This window comes from Haemorhous mexicanus, chromosome Z (genome assembly GCF_027477595.1).
Source record: "Haemorhous mexicanus isolate bHaeMex1 chromosome Z, bHaeMex1.pri, whole genome shotgun sequence".
Taxonomy (NCBI): Eukaryota; Metazoa; Chordata; class Aves; order Passeriformes; family Fringillidae; genus Haemorhous; species Haemorhous mexicanus.
The window spans coordinates 58,159,066-58,184,058 of NC_082381.1; the positions used below are offsets into that span (position 1 = coordinate 58,159,066).

General features: G+C 37.3%; 1 protein-coding gene across 19 annotated transcripts in view; it reads left to right on the forward strand.

Moving 5' to 3' along the window:
• The window catches only part of MPDZ (multiple PDZ domain crumbs cell polarity complex component), a 92,239-nt gene that overhangs the window by 63,768 nt on the left and 3,478 nt on the right, over window positions 1–24,993 (forward strand). For 9 of the 19 annotated variants that reach the window (XM_059837125.1, XM_059837124.1, XM_059837132.1 and 6 more), the window contains 20 exons: window positions 1,765–1,866; window positions 3,026–3,097; window positions 5,748–5,910; window positions 6,506–6,702; window positions 11,432–11,523; window positions 11,773–11,863; window positions 12,205–12,285; window positions 12,823–12,915; window positions 13,007–13,081; window positions 14,437–14,614; window positions 15,397–15,542; window positions 15,858–15,941; window positions 16,047–16,240; window positions 16,496–16,643; window positions 19,910–19,996; window positions 21,310–21,406; window positions 21,998–22,041; window positions 23,084–23,206; window positions 23,989–24,093; window positions 24,212–24,324. In XM_059837125.1, coding sequence (XP_059693108.1) covers window positions 1,765–1,866; window positions 3,026–3,097; window positions 5,748–5,910; window positions 6,506–6,702; window positions 11,432–11,523; window positions 11,773–11,863; window positions 12,205–12,285; window positions 12,823–12,915; window positions 13,007–13,081; window positions 14,437–14,614; window positions 15,397–15,542; window positions 15,858–15,941; window positions 16,047–16,240; window positions 16,496–16,643; window positions 19,910–19,996; window positions 21,310–21,406; window positions 21,998–22,041; window positions 23,084–23,206; window positions 23,989–24,093; window positions 24,212–24,324 — 2,285 coding nt within the window. Of the gene's footprint in view, window positions 1–1,764; window positions 1,867–3,025; window positions 3,098–5,747; window positions 5,911–6,505; window positions 6,703–11,431; window positions 11,524–11,772; window positions 11,864–12,204; window positions 12,286–12,822; window positions 12,916–13,006; window positions 13,082–14,436; window positions 14,615–15,396; window positions 15,543–15,857; window positions 15,947–16,046; window positions 16,241–16,495; window positions 16,644–19,909; window positions 19,997–21,309; window positions 21,407–21,997; window positions 22,042–23,083; window positions 23,207–23,988; window positions 24,094–24,211; window positions 24,325–24,993 lie in introns of those variants that run through there. The other 10 variants (XM_059837136.1, XM_059837139.1, XM_059837142.1 and 7 more) reach the window with 4 other exon arrangements.

Below are 24,993 nucleotides of genomic sequence, written 5' to 3' on the forward strand. Positions count from 1 at the left end.
GCTGTATGAAATGCTAGCTAGTTTCTGATAACTTAGCATCTTGGAAACATGGATAAAATTCTGAATGGAAGTTAGTTGAAAAAAGGAAATAACAGAAAGAAAAAACCCTGTTACTTTAGGCTTTGTTTTGAATTTTAAAAAATAGTTAAAGAGAGAACTCCCTTTATTTAGCATTTACTCCTCTTGTCCTAGACTGCGGAAAAACTATGCTAAACTGAACTGTTCAGGCAAATTCAAATGCTCCATATTTTATCATAATACTCAGTCCATATTAATACAATGCATGCGTTAATATTAGGGCTAGTATTTTAGGAGCTGTGCCATAATGACAAAATGAAAAAAGCAAGATTTTGAATGACTGTAGCTAAACTTTTGTTTCCTATTTTACTAGGATTGTACTGTTGATATATGAAGTGTTAGTGATGCTTATTTTAATTGCCTAAAGTTTCAACAAGATATATTTTTAAATTCTATGCAGATAACATGTAATTTTTGAAGTGTAATAGGGTGATTACAGTAACAATTTACTTTTCACAAATCTTTCTTTATGATATTCAAAATGAAATGGGAATCACATATACAGAAAATCTTGTACCCCAGAGAAACAGCCTGTTGACTTTGAATGACTTGACAGTGAAAAAACCTTGGTCATTCATGGCATTATTTTGTCACTGCTGAAGATAGAGTAGAGCAAAGACATTTGTTGTTTTACCAAATAGAATTACTTTTTTGCAACATGGTATTTGAAAATAAATGTTCAGGGATGTGTTTACTATTTTCAGGAGCATTTAACAAAAATACTTTAAGAAAGTTCTTAGGCAGCGCTGTAACTTTTGATAAATTACTTGTGATATAAATGATCCTGGAAGGTTTTCACATTCCTGTCCATACTATTTTCCAGCAGTGTTAAATTTACAGCCCTAAGACTTCCAGGTAATTGCTGGATGGATACAACCAAATGTAGAAATTACTTCTAAGTATACACAGTATATTTCCAACATAGTATTTGAAATCAGAGCTGTTTCCTCCTTATTAAGCAGATTCTGATCTCAAAATAGAACTCAGTACAAAAAATGCATAAGGAATATAAATGGAAAAATTACATCTTTTTATCAGGTCTAAATGTGTAAACTCTTTTCTGTTAAATAATAATGAGAAAGTACCTTGCTTTGGGGAAAGACCAGAGTATTTCGTTTCAAGAAACTATAAATTCAAGTAGTTACACGTGCATATGTGCATATACAAAGTGTTCTGTGAAATTTATTATTAGATATGAAATCTGCTTAGAGATGCCTAAGCTCTCACTTTTACAAATGAACAGTGAGTGTATTACCACAGAAGTTAAATCAAATTATGAGGATCTGTGGTTTTCAAAATAAGACTAAACCTGCTGCATTATTACAGATATTTGTGTTCATGGTAACCCAGAAATCCACAACTAATTAATGTGTTAAGAGTGTCCCATATGTTTGGAAAAATTTTTCAAATATCACAGCACATAAATGCAGAGTAATTCTGCACTTGATGTACTTCGTGGTCTAGAACAGGTGTGAGGATTGGTGCTTTTCGTCTCTGCTGACAGAGCACCAGAAACACAGGGCAAATACAGTTTTGCCAAATTTCACATGTCTGTTGCAGAACTTGCACCTTGTTCGGTTAGCCCAGACTACTAAATGAGTATGTTTTGGTTCATGATTAAAAGGTGTTCATTTAAAACCCTTTAACGTTTTTTTTTTCTTAGTTTCTATTATGCTTTCCTTTTAGAACCCTTCCCTGCCTTTTCTGCAGAACAGTGTTTTCAGTAGGCCAGCTGTCTTCAGCAGCACTAACCCATTTGCTGATTCTTCTCAGTTCAACACTGATAAGGTTGGATGATGTCACCCTATCTTTTCACTGACCAAACATTCTTTGTGTGCTTCTTTCCCATTGCTGTCTCTCTGCATTTAAATTCTTTTATACTAGTTTGAGTTATGTGCTGTGCTGATGAGCTTGAGAACTCTATGTAGTGAATTTAAAGACACAGACATGCATATACATAGAAAGGCTATGGAGAAGGTAAAAAATGCCAGCTCCATTAATCATAACCACTAAAGCTGATTTATTCAGAGCTACCGAAGGAACAGGTTTTCAACTATAAGGTCAGCCCTGACGTATATTTTAAAATACCTAAGTGTAATTCTCTCATCAATGTACTTCTTTTTGGATTTTTGTGGTTATGACATTCGAGCTTTGATACTTCTCTTTTATTTTTGCATTAAAAAAAAACAGACTTGCAGCTTTTTTTTAATGATGCCTCATGAAAATATTTTCCCTCTGCTTCTTGAAAATTCTTTTCATGCACCATGGTTACGATGCTGAAGTCTTTGGAAATAAAAAAAAGTTAGACTTTTTTTGTGGCTAGTGCATACTTTCTGCATGTTATTCACAATGGGAACAGTGTTAACCTCTAATAAAAATACTTTAATCCTAATATGCATGCATTTTTGATTTAATAAAATCATTTCTAGCTGGTTTTACATCTTGCAAGTGATTGTGCCCTTTGTCTATTTTCCCATGTTGTCAAAAATACTGAATGTGCAACACTTATGTGGTGTGTAATTGCATGTGTGTTTTGAAATCTTTTTGTGTTTGTTACAGTTCTGAGGAAAGGGAGTAGACGTGTAACATAAATGATGACTTATGTTTTCTATATTTTAAAAGTATTTCTAAAAAACATTGCCTGCATTTTTAGAGAAAACCTGATGATCCTGTAGTTTATGCATAATTTCCTTCTTAGCATTGATGTAAGAATGGCCTTTTGTCATCTCTCTCCTTTTCTGAACTCAGATTCATATGTAGGGAGAAACTTTGATGAATCAGGATTCTTAGTAACCCCTTAAATCCCTTTTTCCATTTATAAATCAAGTTAATAAAGTTGTTCCAGTTAGCAAAATTAATCCCTATTTGAAAATGAGTTATTGGTTAATATTACTGTGTATTGCCAAAGATGCTATAACATGTGGATTGCTGTTTTCTGTTACTGTAGGAGGTATCGAATCCAATTAGGGTTACCTTCCGTTGTTCCCCAACTAACCCTTTTGCTCCCACACCATTCAAGGTTTGTCTTAATTCCCGTCAGTTGGTCCTACTGTATGTGTGCTGTACATTTGTACATGGACTGTAATAACTTCTGGAGTACTGCTTCTTTTTCCGCCTATGTCTTCATTTTTTCAAGTTCCAGACTTGCTGTGATTTTCAGTATTTGCTTGGCTGTGATGAGAGTGACCCTAGTAGCTAAATGGGTTCAGCAATTGTTGGTTGCTTTGCATTTTAAATGAAATACTGTGGTGTGGCACACTGAAAGTATTTCATGAGTTAAAGCCTTTTAGATTTCTGTATGTTGCCCGATTCAGGGAGCAAAAGTCTTATGTGTGTGTAAGCTGTGGGGGCTGGCTTCTGCTTCCTGCTGTTCAAATATATCAGGCTGAGTTCTGCAGGCAGGACATGTTCCACTCTCCGCAAATGGCATTGTAGCACAGTTTTTACCGTCCTACAAAGAACTCCTGCTTTTACTTCCATTTCAGCATTTCTTTAAACCTCAAAAATGTTCAGATTATGTTATGTTGTTACACATTCACAGTGGTACAAAAAGATGATTTTTTTATATCAGTCATATTATGGTGGCAGCAGTTAAAAAGTGCTAATTTGTAAGGATGTAGCCCTACATCCACACCTTGCAAATCTTCCAGAGATCCTTTGCACCAATATGTTGTTCCTTTTTATGGTCATGTTTTCTTCAAGTTTTCCTGTTCTTGGACACTGTCACTTACAAACAGTACCTCTAAAGTAAATGTTAATTTTGGTTTTAAAACATAAAAACTAAAGTTTGCTGATCTGGTTTGATCTCACATTTGTACTGGATTTGTGTTGCAAGAAAGTGGTACTTGGGGAGGCTATGGGGGGGTGACTTTTGTCATATTTTTTCTCCTTTGTCCTGCTGAAGAAGAAAGTGATAGAGCAGCTTTGGTGTGCATCTGGCCTCCAGACAGGGTCAACCCACCACAGCATCATATTTCCTCATTTTCCTGGGATGTTATTTAGCTTCTGTAAAACTCTAGGAAGACCTCTGAAAAAAGAGTTTTTCTAGAACTTCTCTCCCTTTTGCCCCTCCTCAATGTAGAGGTATTACCAACTTAACTTTTTGTGCACACATGAATTTTTGATTGTGGAAAATAGCTTTTAATTTTACTAGGTAGTGTTTCTACTCTTCTCTGATTCTGCTAGGTGACATTGTCTGTGCTAGAATTTTGTTGCTTCAGTTTAGGTATCATCTTAGGCAGATGACATTGTCTTAGATAAATTTTTTGCTTTGGTATCACTTCCCACACTTTTGAGATTTACTGACTTCTTAGTTAAGTTCCTCGAAGAAGTTCCTAAATGAAAGAAAAATCTTCAAGCAGAAGCAGAATGAGAGAACTGAAATAGGGCATTTGCATTATCTTTATATCTTTGGAGTCACAGAGTGAAGAGAAGTAAATTTTGTTTAGACATGGGACCTTTCTTAAATTTCAAAATTACTAAACTGGTAACTTCCCAGTTTCTCAACACCTTCAATTTGAAAGCTGATAAAGTTTTCCAAGGTGTATGTGTTTATTCATTTCACTGTTGCCTCTGATGAAGAGATTATTACCTAAGTGATTTTGGCACCTAAAGGCAGATACTCTATTCAAACATCGCAGATACTGTGTTCAAACTTGCTGATGAAGGTAGTGAGAACTGATGAGAATAGGGTTATGAAGCGAGGGCAACGCACTTGAAAACTTGGTTTTCATTTAAAATTCTTGTCTACTTCAGTAGCCAATCTGCCAAGTATCAAGGTCTCTTGGGCATACATCAGCTAAAGAATTATGATATTCAGAGAGAGGTTTCTTGCTTACGTGTTTACTTTAAGCAAGGCAAATTATACAAATTTCACATAGTGAAATTTCTTATCAGAGTCCATATTCCTCAAGAAAACTGTCTTGAATGGAAGCTTTCAAGGCTGTGGATTTGGGCATTTAACCATTATATTGCAGTAGTCGTGTGTTTATACCTCTTAACTTTGTGTGAGTATGAATACAGCACATCAAGTATCTGTCTCTTGTGATTTAACCTGTATCCTCGTTTACTTGATCTTCTCTGTGCGCCTTGTAGGAAGCTAGTAAATGAGACTGAAAAGGTCCAGTCACTATGGATTTCTTAAGTTATCATCTGTTTAATTTGGGTTTTTAACTGTCCTTTCAGTTAATATGCCAGTTGTTTTTTTTTTTCTGTAGGTATTTTTGAAAGTTCCCTTTTTTTTTTTCTAGTTTCTCTTTCCTCATGTTTGGCTTCCTAAGCATATGATGGGAGGAAATTATATGTGATGACTCTTAAAATTGGTTATAAATCTTTTACAAATCTGGCATTAAAACAAAAGAACAAAAGCACTTGAGTCTTTGTTAGAGGCTTTTTCTGAAACATAAAGTGGCACATAAAACTTTACTGAATTGGGCTTTTACTGTGAGTTGTTTGCTTCCAGATACATTTTGGAGTGATGTTTTTTCTTACCTTGCCTGGTGTTTGTTTCTGTCTTTGATCTATCTGCCTTTCTGTGTGCTGTTATTAATTTAGAATTTCAGCTGCTTGATATTGAAACTGAAGCTGTAGTCATTGCCATTTTGACATTTTTGTGTACTTACGGAGAGCCTGCATCTTCTTAGCTGCTTCATTTTTCTTATTCTCCACAGGCATTTGGTCAGTCTGATACAGAGCCAGAAAAGACTTCGCTTTGTAACTTGCCTCTGCCCCCTCCCTCAGCATTTTCAGGAATGAGCTCTGATGTTGCACAGTCATCTTCTATCAGAGTCCCCGAAGATGTGGAGAAGGAGGATGAGTTCGGTTACAGCTGGAGTAAGTTTTTCCTGTGATAATATTTTAAATGCTTAATATTAAAATTGCACTGTAAAAGACACAGCTGTGGGGGCATCCAGTTTGAACTGCTTCTTTCTTATGTGCATCATAGTTTGGGTGCTAAGGTTGCTATTTTAGTTGTGCTTGGTTACATGCGCATAGTAAAATATAAAATTCATTTCTTTTTCTTTATTGCACTGCAATCTTTTTTTTTCTCCATGGTTCCAGTTCAATGTAGGACTGCTTGAAGAATTTCAGTATACTCCAAGTAACTGTTGGCAGTGATCAATATGGTAATATCTGTTACCTGAAAGTGTTACTGGAGAGAAGATTACTTCTTTTGTGTATGAATTTTTTTAAAGAAAATTTTTAATATTTTTTGAAGATATAAAGAAAACAATACGCTAGAGATATTATTATAAGTCACCTAAGGCTTAGTTTAGAAGAAGTTGTAATTTACACTGAAAATTTAATTATCCATTTTGGGCTGCTTCTGTCAGATACTGCGCACTGAGCACAGATCTTGACTCTCTAGGTGACTTGTGAAACTTTCTAATGTAAATCCAGCTTCTGCTACCCACACTTTTACATTTAGAAAAGATCATGCAGCGCTATGGAAATCTACCAGGGGAGCTACACATGATTGAGCTGGAAAAAGGAAAGACAGGTCTGGGACTTAGTCTTGCTGGTAACAAAGACCGATCCAGGATGAGTGTCTTCATAGTGGGAATTGATCCAAATGGAGCAGCTGGGAAAGATGGCAGGTTACAGGTTGCAGATGAGTTGCTAGAGGTGAGTTTTTGCAATTTATACTGAAGCCCAGATGTACTGACTTCAAATACCAGATTCTTGCTGAATACATATGTTTTCCAGTAGACTTTGAAATCTCAAGTTTATCCAAGTTCATATCACTATGCTATAATATTTTCCTTCTGATCTATGCCAAATAGGTGTAGTGGATTTTTTCCTGGTTATAATTACACCAAGTTATGGGTTAGATCCCTGTATGCACCATTCACTTAAGAGTTGGACTTAATGATCCTTGTGGACCCTTCCAACTCAGAAGACTCTGCAATTATGAATGAAGGTGTGCTGAATAGAAATGTGGGACAACAGCTGTTTCTGAGTTACTGAGATGTATGGAAGGGCAGTGAATTGCAGGCCATGAAAAATATTGAAGTCCTCCAATCCATCCATCTGTGGAATACTCTAGACTTTCTAATTACTTGCCTGTTTACAAGTGTGATAATAGTAGAATTATATTGTGTAATACAGAATGTGGAAATTAAATTGGGGAAACAGAAACAGATCTATCTTTATTATGGACTTCTAACTCATGATATGTTTGGGTGCTGTTTTCTAGCAGAGTGGAGTGACCAAACCACTAAACATGCAACCAACATTTCAAGCACATGTGTGAGCATAATTTATGTTTCTAAATTCCCACAGCCCAGTTGATGGTACTTGGAGATGTATTCTCTACTATAGCCTTTCCCATTTTTCTGATAGCAGTAGGTAACATTACCCTCACGGAATTGCTTTGTGTAACTTCAAAGCTGTACGTGGAAGTGTTTGAGGATTTACTGGGGAAGTGGTACAGAGCGGGAGTGGTGAATCTAAACAAAGCTTGAGGGAGACATTGGGAAAGTAAATTATATAGGCTGAAATTTGCAGACTGGGAAAAAAAATGAGGGGATTTTTGTCACTGTGGACCAAGTCTCGTGGAGTGAACTTTGTTGCAGACTCCAGTATTGTGAGACAGTTCACTTGAAGCATCTGTTTTTAAAATCCTGATATGGAAGAGGTGGAATATTATGAAAACATGTTGACACATGTTTGTCTGAAGCTATTGTCTTGTGATTTCTTGGTTACTGTCCACACTATAAACTTGCAGACTAATGCTAAGAAAGTCCCTCAGCCTCTTCTGAGAGGAGACATCTGAGCTTGCTCCCCATATTCCCAAATAGCTGTCTGTCAGCTATTGAGGGTCATGTCCCATCCCCCCCACTTGGCAGCCTGACCATGTATTTTTCATAAGGCTGTGGCGTGCACTGGAGGGAGTGCTGCATTTGGGTTGTGAACTCCATTGTAAATGATAGGGCTCGGGATCCCTGTGCCTCTGCCTGGTGCACACACCCTGCATAGGCAGTGATTGGTGTTATGCTCAGCCCTCAGTACAGTATTTTGCATTTGTTGCTTTGCTGTGTCTCTGCTTCTGTTAGTGCTACCTATGTGCATTTTATTGCTTTCCCTTTGTGTAGGTCCAAACTGTCCTTTTGCAATGGTTTCTCTTTTCTTCAGTTAACTTCAGCACTTCAGCAAAAAGATTGCCAGGTCACATCTTCAGATAATAAGTGTGGAGTCTAGAATGGCTTGTGTTGAAAGGGGCCTTAAGGGTCATCTACTTGCAAGTCTTCCTCAATGGCTTGTGTTGCCAACCAGGGATCAAGTTACTCTGGTCCCATTCCGTCTGTCCTTGAACACTTCCAGGGGTGGAGCATCCACAGCTTCTCTGGGCAACCTGTTCCAGTACCTCACTATTCTCTAATCTAAAACTTACTTCTTTCAGTTTAAAACCATTGCCCTTTGTCATAACCCTATGACCCTGCGTAAAAAGTTACTTTTCCTCTTTTTTGTAAGCCCCTTTTAAGTTCTGAAAGGCTGCAGTAATGTATCCCCAGAGTTTTCTCTTCTCCAGGCTATACAACCACAACTCTCTCAGCCTGCCTTCGCAGGAGAGGTGCTCCGGCTCTGTGATCAAATTTCTGGCCCTCCTGTGGAGCTGCTCAGACAGATTCACATCTTTCTTGTGCTAAGAACTCCATAACTGGATGCCGTACTTGAGGTAGGGTCTCACATGGGCAGAGTAGAGCTTCCTTGACCTTCTAGTCGCAATTCTTTGGATGCAGCCCAGGATGTCACTGGCCTTCTACTCTGTAGGCCTAGAGTGTTGGCTCATGTCCAGATTTTCATTCACAAGAATTCTAAAGTCCTTCTCGACAGGGTTGCTCTCAATGTTCCCAGTCTATACTCTTATTTTGGATTGTCCCAACCCAGGTGCAGGACCTTATAATTGGACTTGTTGCACCTCATGAGATTCCCACAGGTCCATTTGACAAGTGTGTCTAGATTTCTCCAGATGGCACCCCATCTTTATGTTGTATCAGCTGCACCACTCATCTTCACGTCATCTGCAAATCTGCTGAGGGTGTACTTGATGTCTTTTTCTGTTTCATTGATAAAGATATTAAAGAGACCCAGTCCCAGGACAGAGCCCTGACTTGCCACAAGCCTCCATCTGGACACACAGCCATTGATCACAACTCTATGGCTGCCTCCATTCAGCCAGTTCCTTATCCGCCAAACAGTCCACCCATCAAATCTGTCTCTCTAATTTGAAGATAGGGATGTTGTGTATAACTTTGTCAAAAGCCTTACAGAGGCTTAAGTAGATGTCAGTGGCTGTGCTGGCTGTCTCAGATCACCTCCTTGCCTTCTATGTGCCTTAACATTGCTTCCATGAGGATCTGCTTCATGATGTTCCTAGGTACAGAGATGGGGCTCAGTGGTCTGTGGTTTCCTAGAGGTTCATTTCTCCACTTTCAAGAAATGAGCGATGTTTTCTTTTTTCTGTTCACTGGGGACTTTACCTAACCTCTATGACTTCTTAAGTAGGATGGAGAATGCCTTGGCAACTACATCAGCCAGTTCCCTCAGGAACCTGGATTGCAGATCATCAAACCCCATTGACTTGTGCCTATTCAGTTTCATCAGGTTGTCTCAAACTTGCTTTTTGCTTACAGTGGGAGAGACTTTGCTTTTCCCAGCCTGCACCTAGAGGTTCAGTAACTTGAGAGTTGTGAGAAGCCAGACTGTCATTGCAGACTGAGGTGAAAAACTTTAGGAGTTCCTCACCTTTCTCCATATCCATTGTCACCAGCTATCCATTCTTGATTCTCAGGGAGGTACACTCTCCTTGGTCTTCCTTTTCTGACCCCTTATACTTATAGAACCCCTTCTGATATCTCTTTGCATCCCTTGCCAAAGCCTCTTTCTTCTGTGCCTTAGTATTCCTAAACCCATCTCTCCACCCATCCAAACCATATCTGTGTAGTCTTCCCAGATCATCTGTCCCTAGTTCCACTAGCTGTGCATTTCTTTCTTCTCAGTTTAAGGAGCAGATCCTTGTTTAGCCATGTTGGTTTACAGCTTGCCTATCTTGATTTCTTACCCATGGGGATGGAGCATTCTCAAAAAGCTACCAGTTCTGGTAAGGTCCTCTGTCCCTAAGGACAGTTTCTGAGGGAATCTCATCTATTAATTCTTTCAACAGCTGGAAGTCCATTATTCTAAAGGTCTGTTCAGACTTTGCCTTTTTTCTAAGCCCATGTTCCTTGAGATTAGTGATTTAACCAGGGCATGGTCTCTACAGCCGAGGCTACCTCCATTCTCAGTGTTTCTAACAAACTTATCTGCACTGGTGAGCACCAGGTCCAGTAACACTGCCTCTCTGGTTGGTTTGTCCAATACTGGGACCAGGAACTTGTCCTCATGGCACTCCAGAAGTCTTCTGGATTGCTTGCAGTCAGCTGTACCGCTTTCCCAACAGACATGCAGATGGTTGAAATCCCCCATCAGGATGAAAGCATGCAAGCATGATGATTTCTGTGTCTCAAGCAAGAAGTCAACAGGCTCGCAGATATCAGGCACCCTGTGGTAGACCCCAGCCACAAGGTGTCCCTCATGGATGCTGTCCTTAATTTTTACCCACAGGCTCTTGAGCTCCCCCTTCTTCCCAGCCTCTTTCTTTTGAGAAGTTGGAGCCCTTGATTGAAATGTTCCAGCTGTGTGATTCGTCCCACCAGGTTTCTATGAGTCTAGCTAGATTATAGACTTTGAATTTCATGATTCTGGTGTAATTGAGGAACTGGTTTCAGTTCCTGTTGCTTGTTACCCATGCTGCCTGTATTGGTGTAGAGGCACTTAAGCTGGATTATGAACCTCTTCACCTTTTGAGAAGAAGCCTCCTTACTACATTCCCTTCCCTCTCCCTCACCAAATCTAGTTTAAAACTCTGCTAAATGTACCAGTGTTCAGACTTCTGTGTATAAAGTGCCCGGCTCAGGGATTCAAAGTGCATGAGCTTTAATAAAGAATAGCAATCTCCTTGCAGGATATAAGCAATTCATTTATTTTTTATGGTTAGAATTTCCCATGGCCCTGCTTAATCAACTCATCAGTCATGAAGTGGTCAGTGGCAAGTAAAAATAGATTATGTGCCGAATCAACCGAATATAACTCAGAGAATGACATTTTTAGCACTGTTACAGTGTTAGTCTGAAGTCAAACTATGGTGAATATTTTTACTGAAAGAAGGGAGTGAAAGTAGGACTTAACATAACTCTTATTTTTATACAGTTGCTGTTTAGTCAGGGATATGGAATTTTTTTAAGGCTCAAAAATTAGTTTGTGTAAGGAATTAAAATATTTTTATAAATAATTTCTACCTTTCCTTATCTAGATAAATGGCCAAATCCTTTATGGAAGGACTCATCAGAACGCTTCTTCAATAATCAAATGTGCACCATCTAAAGTTAAAGTAATATTTATCAGGTAAGTTCTGATTAAAGGTTTAGTTTTTAATGTGCTCAAGTTTCACACTGTGTTTTTTATTTTTAATCTTGGTAACACAGATTTGCTTTTGAAGACAATCTTACTACTTGTTAAATATGTCTTGTAGTTTTCTGTTTTGATATTTCTATTTTGAGTGCCAGAAATTAAGAACCAGACTTTAACTTGTCCTAAGAAATATGGGACAGTACTATTGCCCTCTTACTACATGTTTAATTGAATATATTGCAGAAATAAGGATGCAGTAAATCAGATGGCTGTTTGCCCTGCAAAGTCAGTAGAGGCTTCACAGTGTACTTCAGGGACACTTCAACATCAAGAGGTAATTTGTTTTTATTATTTGACCAAAATACTAACATTTTTCTGGATAGAGGAGGATCATGTCTTCTTAGTAAATACAGTAAAAAAAAAAAGGAAACCCATAGAAAAACAAGTGATATTTTAGTAAAGTTGCTAAATTTAGTACAGCTGTAATCAATTTTGTTTCATTTTACATTCTTCTGTACTATGAAGTAAGTCTGATTTTCCCTGCAATTAGAGTTTTAGAAGTTTAAGTGAAACTAGAAAATGAGCAGACTCACTTAAAATATTTGCACACTACTTTGTTTTGATGCAAAATATTGGATATAGTCACTTACAGTCACTTTTTTTTTTTTTTCTTAGATTGACATCAGTGTTGCAAACCTGAGTGCATCTTCTGACTTGAGTTCATGTAAAAACATTCAGTATGTGGAACTTCCTAAGGTGTGTGCTGAATTTACATCAGTCATATTTTTATCCAATAGCTATTCACTTTTGTAGTGCTGTCCCTCTTACTGCACAGTCTCTTAGTTGGAAAAGAGGTTTCTAGAGATCTCCTCTTCCTGTTTGGGAATGGACCACAAAGTTTTCCTCACAGAAAATCTGTTTTTGATTTGCTAATTGCTTTGTGTTTCTGGAAGAAGTATTCTCTTGTACTATTTGCCCAACTTCTTTTAACCGTCTCTACTGATGGTTCCTCAGGTTACATCAATGCCCTAATTGTTCAAAGTAAAAACTGAATCACAGTTTACCTTATAAGTTTCAAAGGAATGGGTTTGAATTTAAAAAGTGTTTCAGATTTATCTTGGTGGGCAGTATACTGTTTGTTTGGCCGAATCTATTCCAGAAATAGTTTAAAACAAAATTATTGGTGCCTTGTGAAACCTCAGACTTGATATGTCAGCAGGCTTCACTAGTCGTTAGAGATTGTATTCTAACATTTTGATGTCACAGTACTTAACCATTTTCATTTTTCTCCAGGATCAAGGAGGCTTTGGAATTGCCATTAGTGAAGAAGACACAACTAATGGAGTAGTTATTAAAAGCTTAACAGATCATGGTGCGGCTGCAAAGGTGTGAGAACGTTTGAAATCTGATTAGCGAATGAAGAATGTTTTTTGGAGTAGCATCTATAGTTCATATTTTTTGTTTTGTGTTTTTCCAGGATGGACGTATCAAAGTTGGAGATGTGATTCTGGCAGTGGATGATGAAATTGTTGTGGGATATCCTGTAGAAAAGGTACTTCAGAAGTGTCAGGAATGTGGCAGAAAGCACACTGCTTAATGTAAAAGGTGTTTGTGTCTTAAACTAGTGAGGTTCTCATGACTATACTTAATTGTCAAACCTGACTAATAAAACCAAAGATCTGCAGGTATTGTCTGGATAAAGAAACTACTGCAAAATAAGCTAAAGCCTAATAAATTTATAGCTCAACTGTTGTTTTACATTAATGCACTATGTGAATCCTCCTATCTCTGCTTTGAATGTGATTTTATTTTCCCTGTGGTTCAGATCTGATGACTGAGAGACACTTAGTAGTCTGATAAAAGCCGTGAACAATTGCTCAATAATGACTCTGCATAGCTAGTCCACTTTAAAGGTGTTAGAACCAGTAAAACTAATATGTGTAAATTTGCATGAGTTGTATCAGTGGTAAATCAAGTAATAAACTGTGCTTATCCATGGAAACTGTCTGTAGTAACAGTCTCATTGTATTCCAAGCATAGTATTTCAAACCTTTGGAGAAAAATATCTCCATTCTATAAATAACAAGATTTATTTCTAGCTTCTAGCTCTGCAAGCTCAATTTGGGTTCTGTAGTAAATCAAGAATGCTGTTTTTCTAGCTCCTATCTTGCTACCAAGAAAAGTGATTCTTTAGGCGTGAGTAGATTACTTTCTGTTTGTTAAAGGGCAATTAGGAGAGCATCAATCATACTCTTTGATGTGCTGTTATCTCTGACGCAGTTAATAAGTAAGAGATAGTGAAGTTGCCTGTAAGGAGGTAGGGGTAGGTAAGCTTTGTAAGAACAGAGATTGAGTAAATAATTTCTGAAAATATCTCTACTGAAATGTAAAGTCTCAAGAGGACTGGGTGTCTTTTTATAAGATGGCAATTGATTCTGGAGGGTTTTCAGTATCTCTTTAAACTAGATTTTGCATTACAGCTTGGCGTCTGTCTCTCCCTTCCATAGTTCAGGTAGTATTTTCAGGTTTTTTTTTCCAGAGTGACAGTTGCACATTTCTTTAGTTCACTAGATATTTTGGCATTGACTTCTGTGAGATCAGAATTGGGCTCCACCCAGCATTGAAAGGCAATACTTCTGTTTCTCTAATAATTGCTATACGATATAGTATTTTGTCTAGAGAAGCCATTGAAAGACTGCCATATTCTCATCTACTATAATTTGGCAAAGTTTCGTGGAAAAAGGTTTCTTAGATAAAACATCAATATCTGTGTTTGTTCCTTATAAGACAACCTGCAAGATTGTGACGCGTAGCTCCAGTTTGCAGAGCTGTTTTTCTGCTTTATTTTTAATTTGCAACTGAACAGTCCAGTTACAGTTTTCATAGGCTTTTCTCTTTATCATTCAGTTTATTAGTCTCTTGAAGACCTCGAAATCTGTTGTGAGGCTTACAATCAACCCAGCAGAGACAGATAACCTAACTACAGCGCCAGCCCTTCCCAGCACTGTCCCAGCAGAGAAGAGGAATATGCAACCACCAGCAGCTCTCCCCACTTCCAGCTCACCAGAACCAGAAGCAGTCAAAAGTAATGTTTTGCTTGTGTGTCTGTATTCACTGGGGTTGTAACATGAAAGCAAAGACCCAGCCTGTAAGTTTTCCCTTTTTATGTGCACTTAGCTGTCTTCTGCATTTTCTAATATTTCCAGATGACGTATTCAAAAATGTATAAATAAAGTATTGTACCCCCATACTGAAGACTTACCTCTTGGCTTCCTGTTGTAGAGGCAGGAAGATAAAAGGATTTTCTCCTCCATCTCAGACATGCAGCAGGTGCCTCTGTCATGGTTGTCTAGAACTAAGTGAGAGGCATTCCTTTAGGTGAGGGAGAAAAGTCATGTCAATTTTTGTGCAAAAAGAGCATGGTTGAGAATGTCTTGCTATTTATGACTAGCCACATTTGGCTCTTCTCCTTCAGAATGGAGAGTCAAGATGTTTCTGTTGGATGATAGCCATTGGTTACACAAGATACTTTTAAGTTAATAATAACTCAAGTAATGCACACATCATATAGATGTTTAAATTAAGTTCTATCCTAAATAAAGTATGTTGTTTAGAGTATCTGCTTTGGCTGTCCAGACTATAATCCAGGTACCTGATGGCATAAAAACCACAGGAGGCATGGCAGATAAAACTACAGGATAATACTTCTCTGTGGAGGAGGGAGAATTGGGAGCATCAGTCTCTGTGAATCAGCTGTTCAGTTACTTCTGTACAGGTGTCAGTGAACTCTGAAAAATGCTGTTTTAAAGTCACTTTCCTGATACTGAACTCTGTTACTCTAACCAGGATGTTTCATTGTTGTTTTAGACACAAGCAGGTCTTCAACTCCAGCCATGTTAACCTCCGACCCAGCTACTTGTCCCATCATTCCTGGATGTGAAACAACCATTGATATCTCCAAAGGGCGGACTGGTCTTGGTCTGAGCATTGTTGGAGGAGCAGACACTTTGCTGGTTAGTTGGAAAAATACATGTGTCACTCATGGGAAATAACAGTAGTGAAAGTAAAGTCTGATAGATTTTTTGTCATTTGTTTATAAAGCATTTCTAGAAACACACAAAATAAACAAAAATAAGAAAAAAGCCCTTTCTAAAATTAAAAGAAAAAATGAGCTTCGTAAATATTTTGGTAATTTTTTCATTATGCGTCTGACTTTCATTCCATCTGACTTTTCACTGATTAATTATAGTAGCAATTTTCAGTTACTTTGGGTTCAAAATGGTGCCTGTTCTTTCAACATGCAATTTTGATGTTGTTTTTGTTGTCAGGGAGCAATCATTATCCATGAGGTATATGAAGAAGGAGCGGCATCTAAAGATGGACGACTGTGGGCTGGTGATCAGATACTAGAGGCATGGTGATTTCTTTGGCTGTTTTTGTTTTTGTTGCTGGCTAAACCTTCTGTATTTGTCTGCTGGAAGGTCTGCACAATTTGCCATTGTACACTTTTATTGCAGGTGAATGGAATTGACCTCAGGAATGCCACACATGATGAGGCCATTAACGTTCTCCGTCAGACCCCCCAAAAAGTTCGTCTGACTGTGTACAGAGATGAAGCCCAGTACAAGGAGGAAGACATGTATGATGTGCTGAATATAGAGCTCCAGAAGAAGCCTGGTAAAGGCCTTGGGCTGAGTATTGTTGGGAAAAGGTATGTAATGTACCTGGAGATTCAGTGTTTGGAACTTGCTTATCATGTTTCTTTGTGGTCTGGTGCTCAGATCCAGTGGGCTTAAAGGCCATACATCTTATTTTTGTGCTTAAGCTAACCAGTCTTCCCTGGAGGAACTAAGCCAGTGTTATTCAACAGAAAAATGAGACAATGTTTATTTGTGTTTCAAATAGCAAGCTATAAACATGACCATCAAACAGTACTTTAATGTGAAATTCATGTGTGTATTTGCAGAAATGACACAGGTGTGTTTGTGTCAGATATCGTCAAAGGAGGAATAGCAGATACAGATGGGAGATTGATGCAAGGAGACCAGATATTGACAGTGAATGGAGAAGATGTCCGAAATGCTAACCAGGAGGCTGTTGCAGCTTTGCTAAAGGTATTGGGAAAAGAGAAGATGGATAAGAGTGAAAAACTGAGATCCAGGTTTTTTGAAAGCTTTAACTTTATTCAAACTGAGATCAGACTGTTACTGAGATGTCAGTGAGATGACTTGGTCATCCAAATTTTAGCTTCCTGAACTTTAGAGCATTCAGATTTTGGTACTTTGCCTGATAAAACTGGGAGTAGTGGTGGTGCAGAAAGTTGTATATTTATGAATATAGGCTTATAGATGACCTTTATAGAATACCATTACCTAGAACAACTGAAAACCTAAAACTGTATTCTGTCGAAAACACTGATAGCTGGTTAACTGTTTTGCAGTTTCAGAAAGATACGCAGAACTGACTGCAAATGATGAAGAATTCAGCAGAGTAGTTGTGCTACAAATGACTACTTTCATAGTTTGTTTACAAGGGCTTATAGTGACAGGACAAGAGGATATGGCTTTAAACCAAAAGGGTAATTTTAATTAGTTGTTAGACAGAAATTAATTAATGAAAGAAGTGAGGGTGAGGATGAAATGAGGATGGTGAGGCACTGGAATAGGATGCCCAGAGGTGTGGATGCCCCATCCCTGGAAGTGTACAAGGCCAGGTTGGATGGGGCTCTGAGTAACCTGATCTACTAGGAGACATTAATTTTTTTTGTTGTTGTTGTTGTTTATGTCTTGTGCCACCTTACATCCATTAAATTCTACAATGCATTTTTCAAGCATTTGGTATAAGAAACTGCTTTATCAAAGTTTGCTGAAGTAACTACCTGCAGCTCTTGGAGCCAACCTATTCTTGATTTTTTTTTTTCTGATGTCCTTCCCCTGTTTCCAAATCAGAATAAAGTCAGATATACAATATTTCCTGTTGTCTGCCAGGAAATCCAGCTGGTTAACCACCTTGTCTGTTTTTCAGTCCAGAATTTTGAGACATGCTGCAGGGTAAGGATTCCACTGAGTCAGCATTTTCAGTGGAGAACTGTTTCACTGGTAAAAAATTAACAGATGCTGATTATAGCTGTCTCTTGGATACATAGGCACACAGTCATGCTTCTTAACACTCACACTCAAAGGTATATTTTTCCAGATCTTGAACGGGTCCTTGAGGTTTTAGATTTACTGGGGAGCAGGGGTCCTAGGGGAGAGCAGTGGTCAGAAAGGGACATATGAGGACTTCTGTGTTTTCAATTTGTGCCCATTAGTGAGAATGCCAGAACAGGATCTATGTTGTGACACTGAACTTGTTAGTATATTCTTATTTGGCTATAGTACTTTTCCTTTCTTACATGATAGTTTTTTTATTTAAAAAACACTGCATTTCTTCTCCCTATGCTGTACCTCTCCTCTGAATAAAAATGCCTTTTCATGTGGGAAATTTCTTTCATTTTGACATTTTGGAGTATCTCATTGATTCAACTTACCATTCATATATTCACATTTTAAGTACTTCATCATTGCTCAGTAGTACTTGTAGTTAATTGTCATAGCCCTGAGGAATGGGCTTTTAAAATACCTTAGACATATTATTGTTAATAATTGTTTTGTTCACATAGAGTAAGTGGAATAAAACATGGTCACGCACATGTAGAGAGTGACTATTTCCTGTTCAGATATTCATGCAGTTTTTATTTGTGAGAGTAGGATCTAGAGTGAATTGTCTTGAACTGCCTAAAATGTATTTTGCTGGAAAAATTTTTTTATAATCTTTGGAAAATTCCTATGTGTTTTAAGTAGAATGAGACAAACAGAATGTGTCATCAGTGAGAATTCTGTCTGTTCTTGCAGTGTTTCTATTGAAGTATCCCCTAAAGTATGCAAAAAGACTACCAGCTTTTCCCCTTACTAAACTTACTGGATCTATCAAATGGGAGAATTTAGCAAGAAAGAGAAAGGCGTAGTAAAACAAAATAGGAATTGATTTATTCAAGAGTCCCATTGGAAAGTATTACCTCCTACTTTCGCATGTAATTTTAAATTCTCATTTGTGGGTTTGTGTATTTGTGAAGATGTGGTAATTTTAGGTACATATTTCCTCAATTTTCCACTTTGAATAAGAATTATCCATATGTTTTAATATGACTAAATTCATACAAGCAGAGAAGAATGGTTTTGCCTGAGCTTTGATCAAGTCTTTTCCAGGACATTGAGAAATCAACATTATTTATAAAATTAAAAGCAATTTAATAATAAATCTTTTTTAGTGTCATTCCTAAGAGAATAGCAACAGGTTGTGAGGTATTGAAACTTTGTTTGAATGGATATGTCTGGTTGGTTTTGATATATTGGCCTATTACTATGGATTTTTTCTGGCAAATGCATGAATCTCTTTTAGGATAATAAAGTTAAAACATGACAAATAAAGGCAACCTCATGTATTATTAAATTATTTGAATGCAGCAGTTTCCCCTTACAACTTTTCAGTGAAAGAAAAAAATCAAAATAACAACAAAACTGAAATTTCTGTATTAATGCATTGCAGATCGATGTCTTCTCTTGACACTACTTGTATTATGTTGAAAGTCTAATTTTCTTAGCCCTGTGGTAATAACTTTTCTGTTTTTTTCAAAATAATGTCTTGATTTTGAAGTATTTAATTGCAGGCTGAATTGTCTCCTGAGACATGCATTTTATGTAGACGTGTGAATACTCAATAGAGAAGTTAAAATCTTAAAGGCTAGTGAAAGAACTTTCCAGTATGCAGTCAGTCCATATCACCCAGGTTATTACTGGGAGTCAGATGCCTATGGATGTTTAGGAAATTTTCTGCCCAAAATTTCTTAGTTATAATGGTGTCTATCCTGAGTAACAGATAATTTCAAAAGTTTAAGAGAGATGAGTAACTTCCGGTTTAATTACCATGTTCTCAATCATGTTAAGATAAATAATGATTAAGACTTTGATGTGTCACACTGGTTTTAGTTTTTATTGAAAAAATTATATGTCGACATTGCAGTTCAGAAGCTATTCCTTATTAAGTGTAATGTAATAGAATTATTCCTCTTGTGTGATTTTCATGTCTTCATTGTAATACTGATTAATCCAGTATTAAAAAAGTATCCTGATTAGTATTGAGTAGCTTGGTGTGCTTTGTGTGTGTCACTGGTCCTGCCATGAACTCTATCTGCAAAGTGCTCATTTCAGGATTGCTAGTCCATGGTTTTTTTTTTCCATCTGTCCATGTGTTTTTTTTCTTTCTCCACTTTCTAGAAAGTCGCCTAAAGCTTTTCATCTTGCATACAGAAGAGATATGTTACAAGTAACTGTTTCTTTAGTGTTCCTTAGGTACAGTAAGACTAGAGGTTGGAAGAATAAAAGCTGGGCCATTTCACTCTGAAAGGAGAACATCCCAGAGCAGCCAGGTATGTAACTATAAAACTGGTTAGTTTAGGAGAAGTAATGTTAAATAATGAAAGCAAATAGAAATGCCGCTTTTATGATGACAGTTATTTTTCACATGCCTGATACAAGATGGAAACATTTTGCAGCTCTTCAGTAGCCATTTTTTATGTTCAGTTTAGCAAGTTGTTATAGACAGCATCCAGCCAAAAATATAATCCAGAAATTACTTTGCTCCAGACTCCAGCTTGTCCAGTTCTCCAGTCTCCAATTCTTATCAATACCAGAAGAAATTAGAGTCAACTTTAAACCTCATAGTTACTGTCAGAGTAGTTGGCAGTGGAGTATTCCTTCAGTAAGCTTAGAGAATTTTTCCATTCCTTGCATGTCCTTACTGTAGTCTTGCCTGCCAAAAGCAGGAAACCTGTGCTCTTTCCATCAGACTTCTCTTATTTATTTTATTGTTGGTCTGATGATGAATTGCTACAATCCCAAATCTACTTCTGTATTTGAAAGCATCTTCCATGGCATAGCACCTTGCACTGTGATTCTGTCCAGTAGGAGCTACAGTTCTGAAAGCTCACATATAATCTGAATAACTTCCTTTGGTTGTGAACTGGGGATGAATATTATTAAGTATTAAATATAAATAGTTTTAAGACATAATTAAAATTCAAGTGAGCATTTAAGACTAAATAAAACTGACAATTTAGGCTCTCTTCAGAATTAGTATTGCTAAATAGCATGAAAACGTACAGACTCTGGCTGGTCTTATTCTAAGATGATGTTCACAGTGTTGAATGTTTTGAAGAGTGTGTCACAGTCAGGAGACTGTTCTCACCAGGAACCATGTTGTTCTTTTACTTGCCCTTCAAGTATAGTGAAAATCATCCTGGAAATTGTGCAGGTCTAGCTGAGTGGAGAGCCTAATCTTAGTAGCAGCTGACGCAGCAGCTGAGCATTTGAGAGTCCACATGATGACCTACTGATACCTGTATTCTGTCCTTGCTGTGTTATTTGTAGCTAACTTGCATTAGAAAATCTCTATAAGGTGATAGCAGGGGCAAATACCAGGACCTTGTTGGCCCTCAGAAGAAGCACTTTAAAGCTTTGCATGGGGCTGTACAAGTACAATCTCTGTTGGTCTAATGATGCTTCAGAAAAGAGTTATCTACAGTGACCAAAAAATTCATGGAGTTCTCTGACTCAGTTTTGACTGGGCACAGAAAAAATAAAATACTGCAGAAAATAAAATTAATACAGTGAGTTACAGTTTTACTTTGAGTAGCTGGGTCGGTGAAGCTCCTCTCTAATCCCACTCTAACATTGTGTGTAGGTCAGTGAAGGAAGTGGCAGTCTCTCATCGTTCAGTTTCCCAGTGTCTGGTTCTGGTGCACCCGAGGTCTTTGAGAGTGGCCTAAAGAGGCATATCAGTAAGTTGGAGAGTTTTTTGATGCTTTCAGTATTTTGTACATATGAACTGGTAGCTGAGATCTTTCTGTTAAAGTGTTATAACTATGTGATGTAGGCCTCAAAGTAATTCCTTGGTCAGCAAAATGCTGTAGAAGAGATTCTTGCTCAGTAGAAACTGGGAGCTTCTTATATAAGCAGTTTAAATATTGACAATCTCAATTGAGCCATAATTTTTTATTTAATCTAAATACATTCTATGACAAGCTGTCTCATTCATAGAAATCCAGATACAGGTGGAATAGCTGTCTCATGCTAAATTAAAAATAAAGTTATTTCTGATCAAAGTATCGCTAGAAAATAATGAGTTTGAGCTTAGCAGTCTTATTCCAGCAGTTATTTAAATGGAGAAGATGGTTGATTCTTTCACCTATTTTAGAAGTATTTCAATCCAGTTATTGTAATGATGGCCTCTATCAAAATCAGATTAAAATGTATATAACAAACAAGCAGAAAGGTAGAATCATCATAGCGATTTGGATGACTTTATTGAAAAAGTTTTCTAGAAATGCTTATTTAACTTTTTTTTAAATTTATCTTAATTCATTTGACAGCAGGTTCTGAAATACAGGGACTAAGAACAGTTGAAATAAAAAAGGTAAGTTGTAGCATGCAGTGGCATAAATCAGGAATAGGTTTTGTAGATGTTTTCAATAGGTGTCTTTATGGAATGAAAGAAGTCTAGGCCTATTCATTGTTTTAGGAAAGGATCCGGAAATTAATTTGTCTGTCTTTTCAGTGTGGGACTGCATTGCCTATATTTTTATGTAAAGTAGTGTGACTTATGTTATCGTGCTTTGTGAGTTGTGTTGAAACTAAAAGAAGGAAGAGATACTGGGTCTTACTTTTGTTGTCATCAGATTGAGTTACATGCAAACTCTCTTGTGGTAAAGTCAGGGGAATTGTACCAAAGAAGGCTGTTTTTTGTTATTTGATATTTTTCTTCACACATATTTTTAATGAGTAGGTTCTTGCATGGCAGCTGCCAGGTTTTCAAGTGTGAACTTCAGTCACCTTCGTTATGCATGTGAGCTTAGTCACAAACTGCATCTTATTTTCCAAAATATTTATACTTATTTGTTTTCATTTGGCATCTAGTTCACTTGATGACATGGATTGTATTCAGCCATTCTTTTAACACTAGAATCTGCAAATAACAGTTTGCAATAGCAGTTTTTACAGTGAGGTATTTGGGTGTGGTACATGCAGCTGGTTTCGGTCTTCAACATTTGGACACTAGGGGGAGCATAAAGATTAATTCTAGTCTCCAGGAGATTCATAACAGGATATTCACATAGACAGTACTAAGGACAGTAATTCTGTCTCATTGGTTTTCCTTGCTCAGACCTCTGTGCGTACATTTAGAGTCAGGTGCTGAATTCTGTAATTATTTAGTTGGTTAAAATAAAACACACAACTGAATTAGCAAATTTTCTCTTACCACTGAGAGGAAGAAACATCCATTCTGATTACTCTGCTTTCTTGAGGTAGTGCAAAAGCATATTAGCTTAAAAACTGGCTTGACACAGGAATTCTAATCTTCATCAAATAGGGAGTTTAGCCATCTTTTGAGGTTAGCCTACCATTGTCTGTGTTTTTCTTTCCAGAAAAATCTAATCTTTTTTTCATTACTATAACAGAACCCTACAGATTCACTAGGAGTGAGCATTGCTGGAGGAGTAGGAAGTCCTCTTGGAGATGTTCCTATATTTATTGCCATGATGCACCCAAATGGAGTTGCAGCTCAGACTCAGAAATTAAGAGTAAGTTAATTATTAAGAAGGCTGTAAAGATTGCATGGGTAATGTGATTACTCTAGATAGGCAGTAAACTCACAGTTCAGTGATACAGTCTAAAGTGTGTCTGGCTATGGAAAGAATTCTTGCTGTTTGGATTGATGAAAAAGAAGCTCAGATTGGTAGCATGGGAAAATGTAGTTGCTGACATATGCTAACTTAAGAAAGGAGGTGCTAAAGCAGTCTTGGATCTTAGAGTTAGTCAGCTTGTGAAAATTAAATGCATAGAAAGTGGTTCAGAAGGATGCGTTCTATAAACAAGTGCCATTGCTGAGTGTAGTGGTCATTCCTGCAAATGTAGGTGTGCAGTCTGTTTTATCTGTCATGTATCCTATGCCTAGGACAAAGAGAGTACATTTTAGGCTCTGAGTTAAAGTGGGAGATTTTATCTGAAGCTGTACTTAAATGCATCTGCATCAAAGGTACTTGAATTTGACTCAGGTTTCTTGGAAGATACTGTTTCAAGATGAAGTCAAACAGAATCTCTGATGATAATTTGCTACATCAGTCTGCCTTCAGGTGACATGCAAAGTGCATCTCTGGTTTTTAATGCATATTTCTAGAGTTTTAGGATCAGTTCTGTAAAGCATCCGTACTTTTTACACTGGTTACACTAAAATGGTGTATTTTGCTAATCCTGATGTTGAATTACCTGCCTTCATACTGGGCCATTTCCTAGTTCTGCTGTTGTTGAAAGTGACAAATAAATCTATGTAACTAAGTTAGATTTTCTACATTTTCTTCTGTAGGTTGGAGACAGGATTGTTAGCATCTGTGGAACATCTACTGAGGGCATGACTCATTCCCAAGCTGTTAATATCTTAAAAAATGCTTCAGGCACTATTGAGTTGCAGGTAAAAAAATCCTCAGTGACATTTTGAATATTTTCTGAATACTGTTTTGCCAGCTGCTACATTGAACTATTTTAGTGTCAGCATTCTTTTACCATTGATTTCCAACCTCTATTTCTAGGTTGTAGCTGGAGGAGAAGTGAGTGTCATAACTGGTCCGCAGCAGGATCCACCTACGCCCAGTCTTTCATTTTCAGGACTAACTTCAACTGGCATATTTCAGGATGATTTAGGGTCAGTAACTAACTATAGAATGTACAGCCTCTGTAGCCTGTTACTTTAAATGATAATCAACCTATCAACCTATAAACCTTACAAATTCTAGCAAATAGTGGATGACATTTTTGTGTTAATCATAATTAACATATTTGGTATACATAAAACCTGTGGGCCATAGGTCCTCTTCTGTGGTTTTCATTATGCAATTTGCTGTGCTGCAATTTTTTTTTTGACTCTCTGTAGACTTGGTATGTGATCTGATTTCTTCTACAGCCTCTATTGTTTCTCTGAGACTGGGTAGCTAGGATTAATTGATACACCCAGAAACTCTCTTTCCACTGTTGTACCTATGTTTCTGTAGTGTGCTCTCTACTGCTGGGCAGTCAGGAGTGTCAGATGTTTCTGGTGTACAAGGTATACTGCTTCTGGTATTCTGCAAAAGTGCATTATGTAAACAAGTTTTGTGTCAAACTCTGTCATAAATCTGAGGCATTTTTTATTTTGGGAAAGGGGAAAGAGAGGGATTATTCTTTAGCCACACATACCTACTTTGAAAAGTAGAATTCCAAAATTACTTAGTATCAAAGTATACGTGGGGAAATACACCTATAAATGATTTATATAATAAACACATATATACAAATACACAGTCATCTATTAGGAGAGAAGCAATTAAACCTTAAT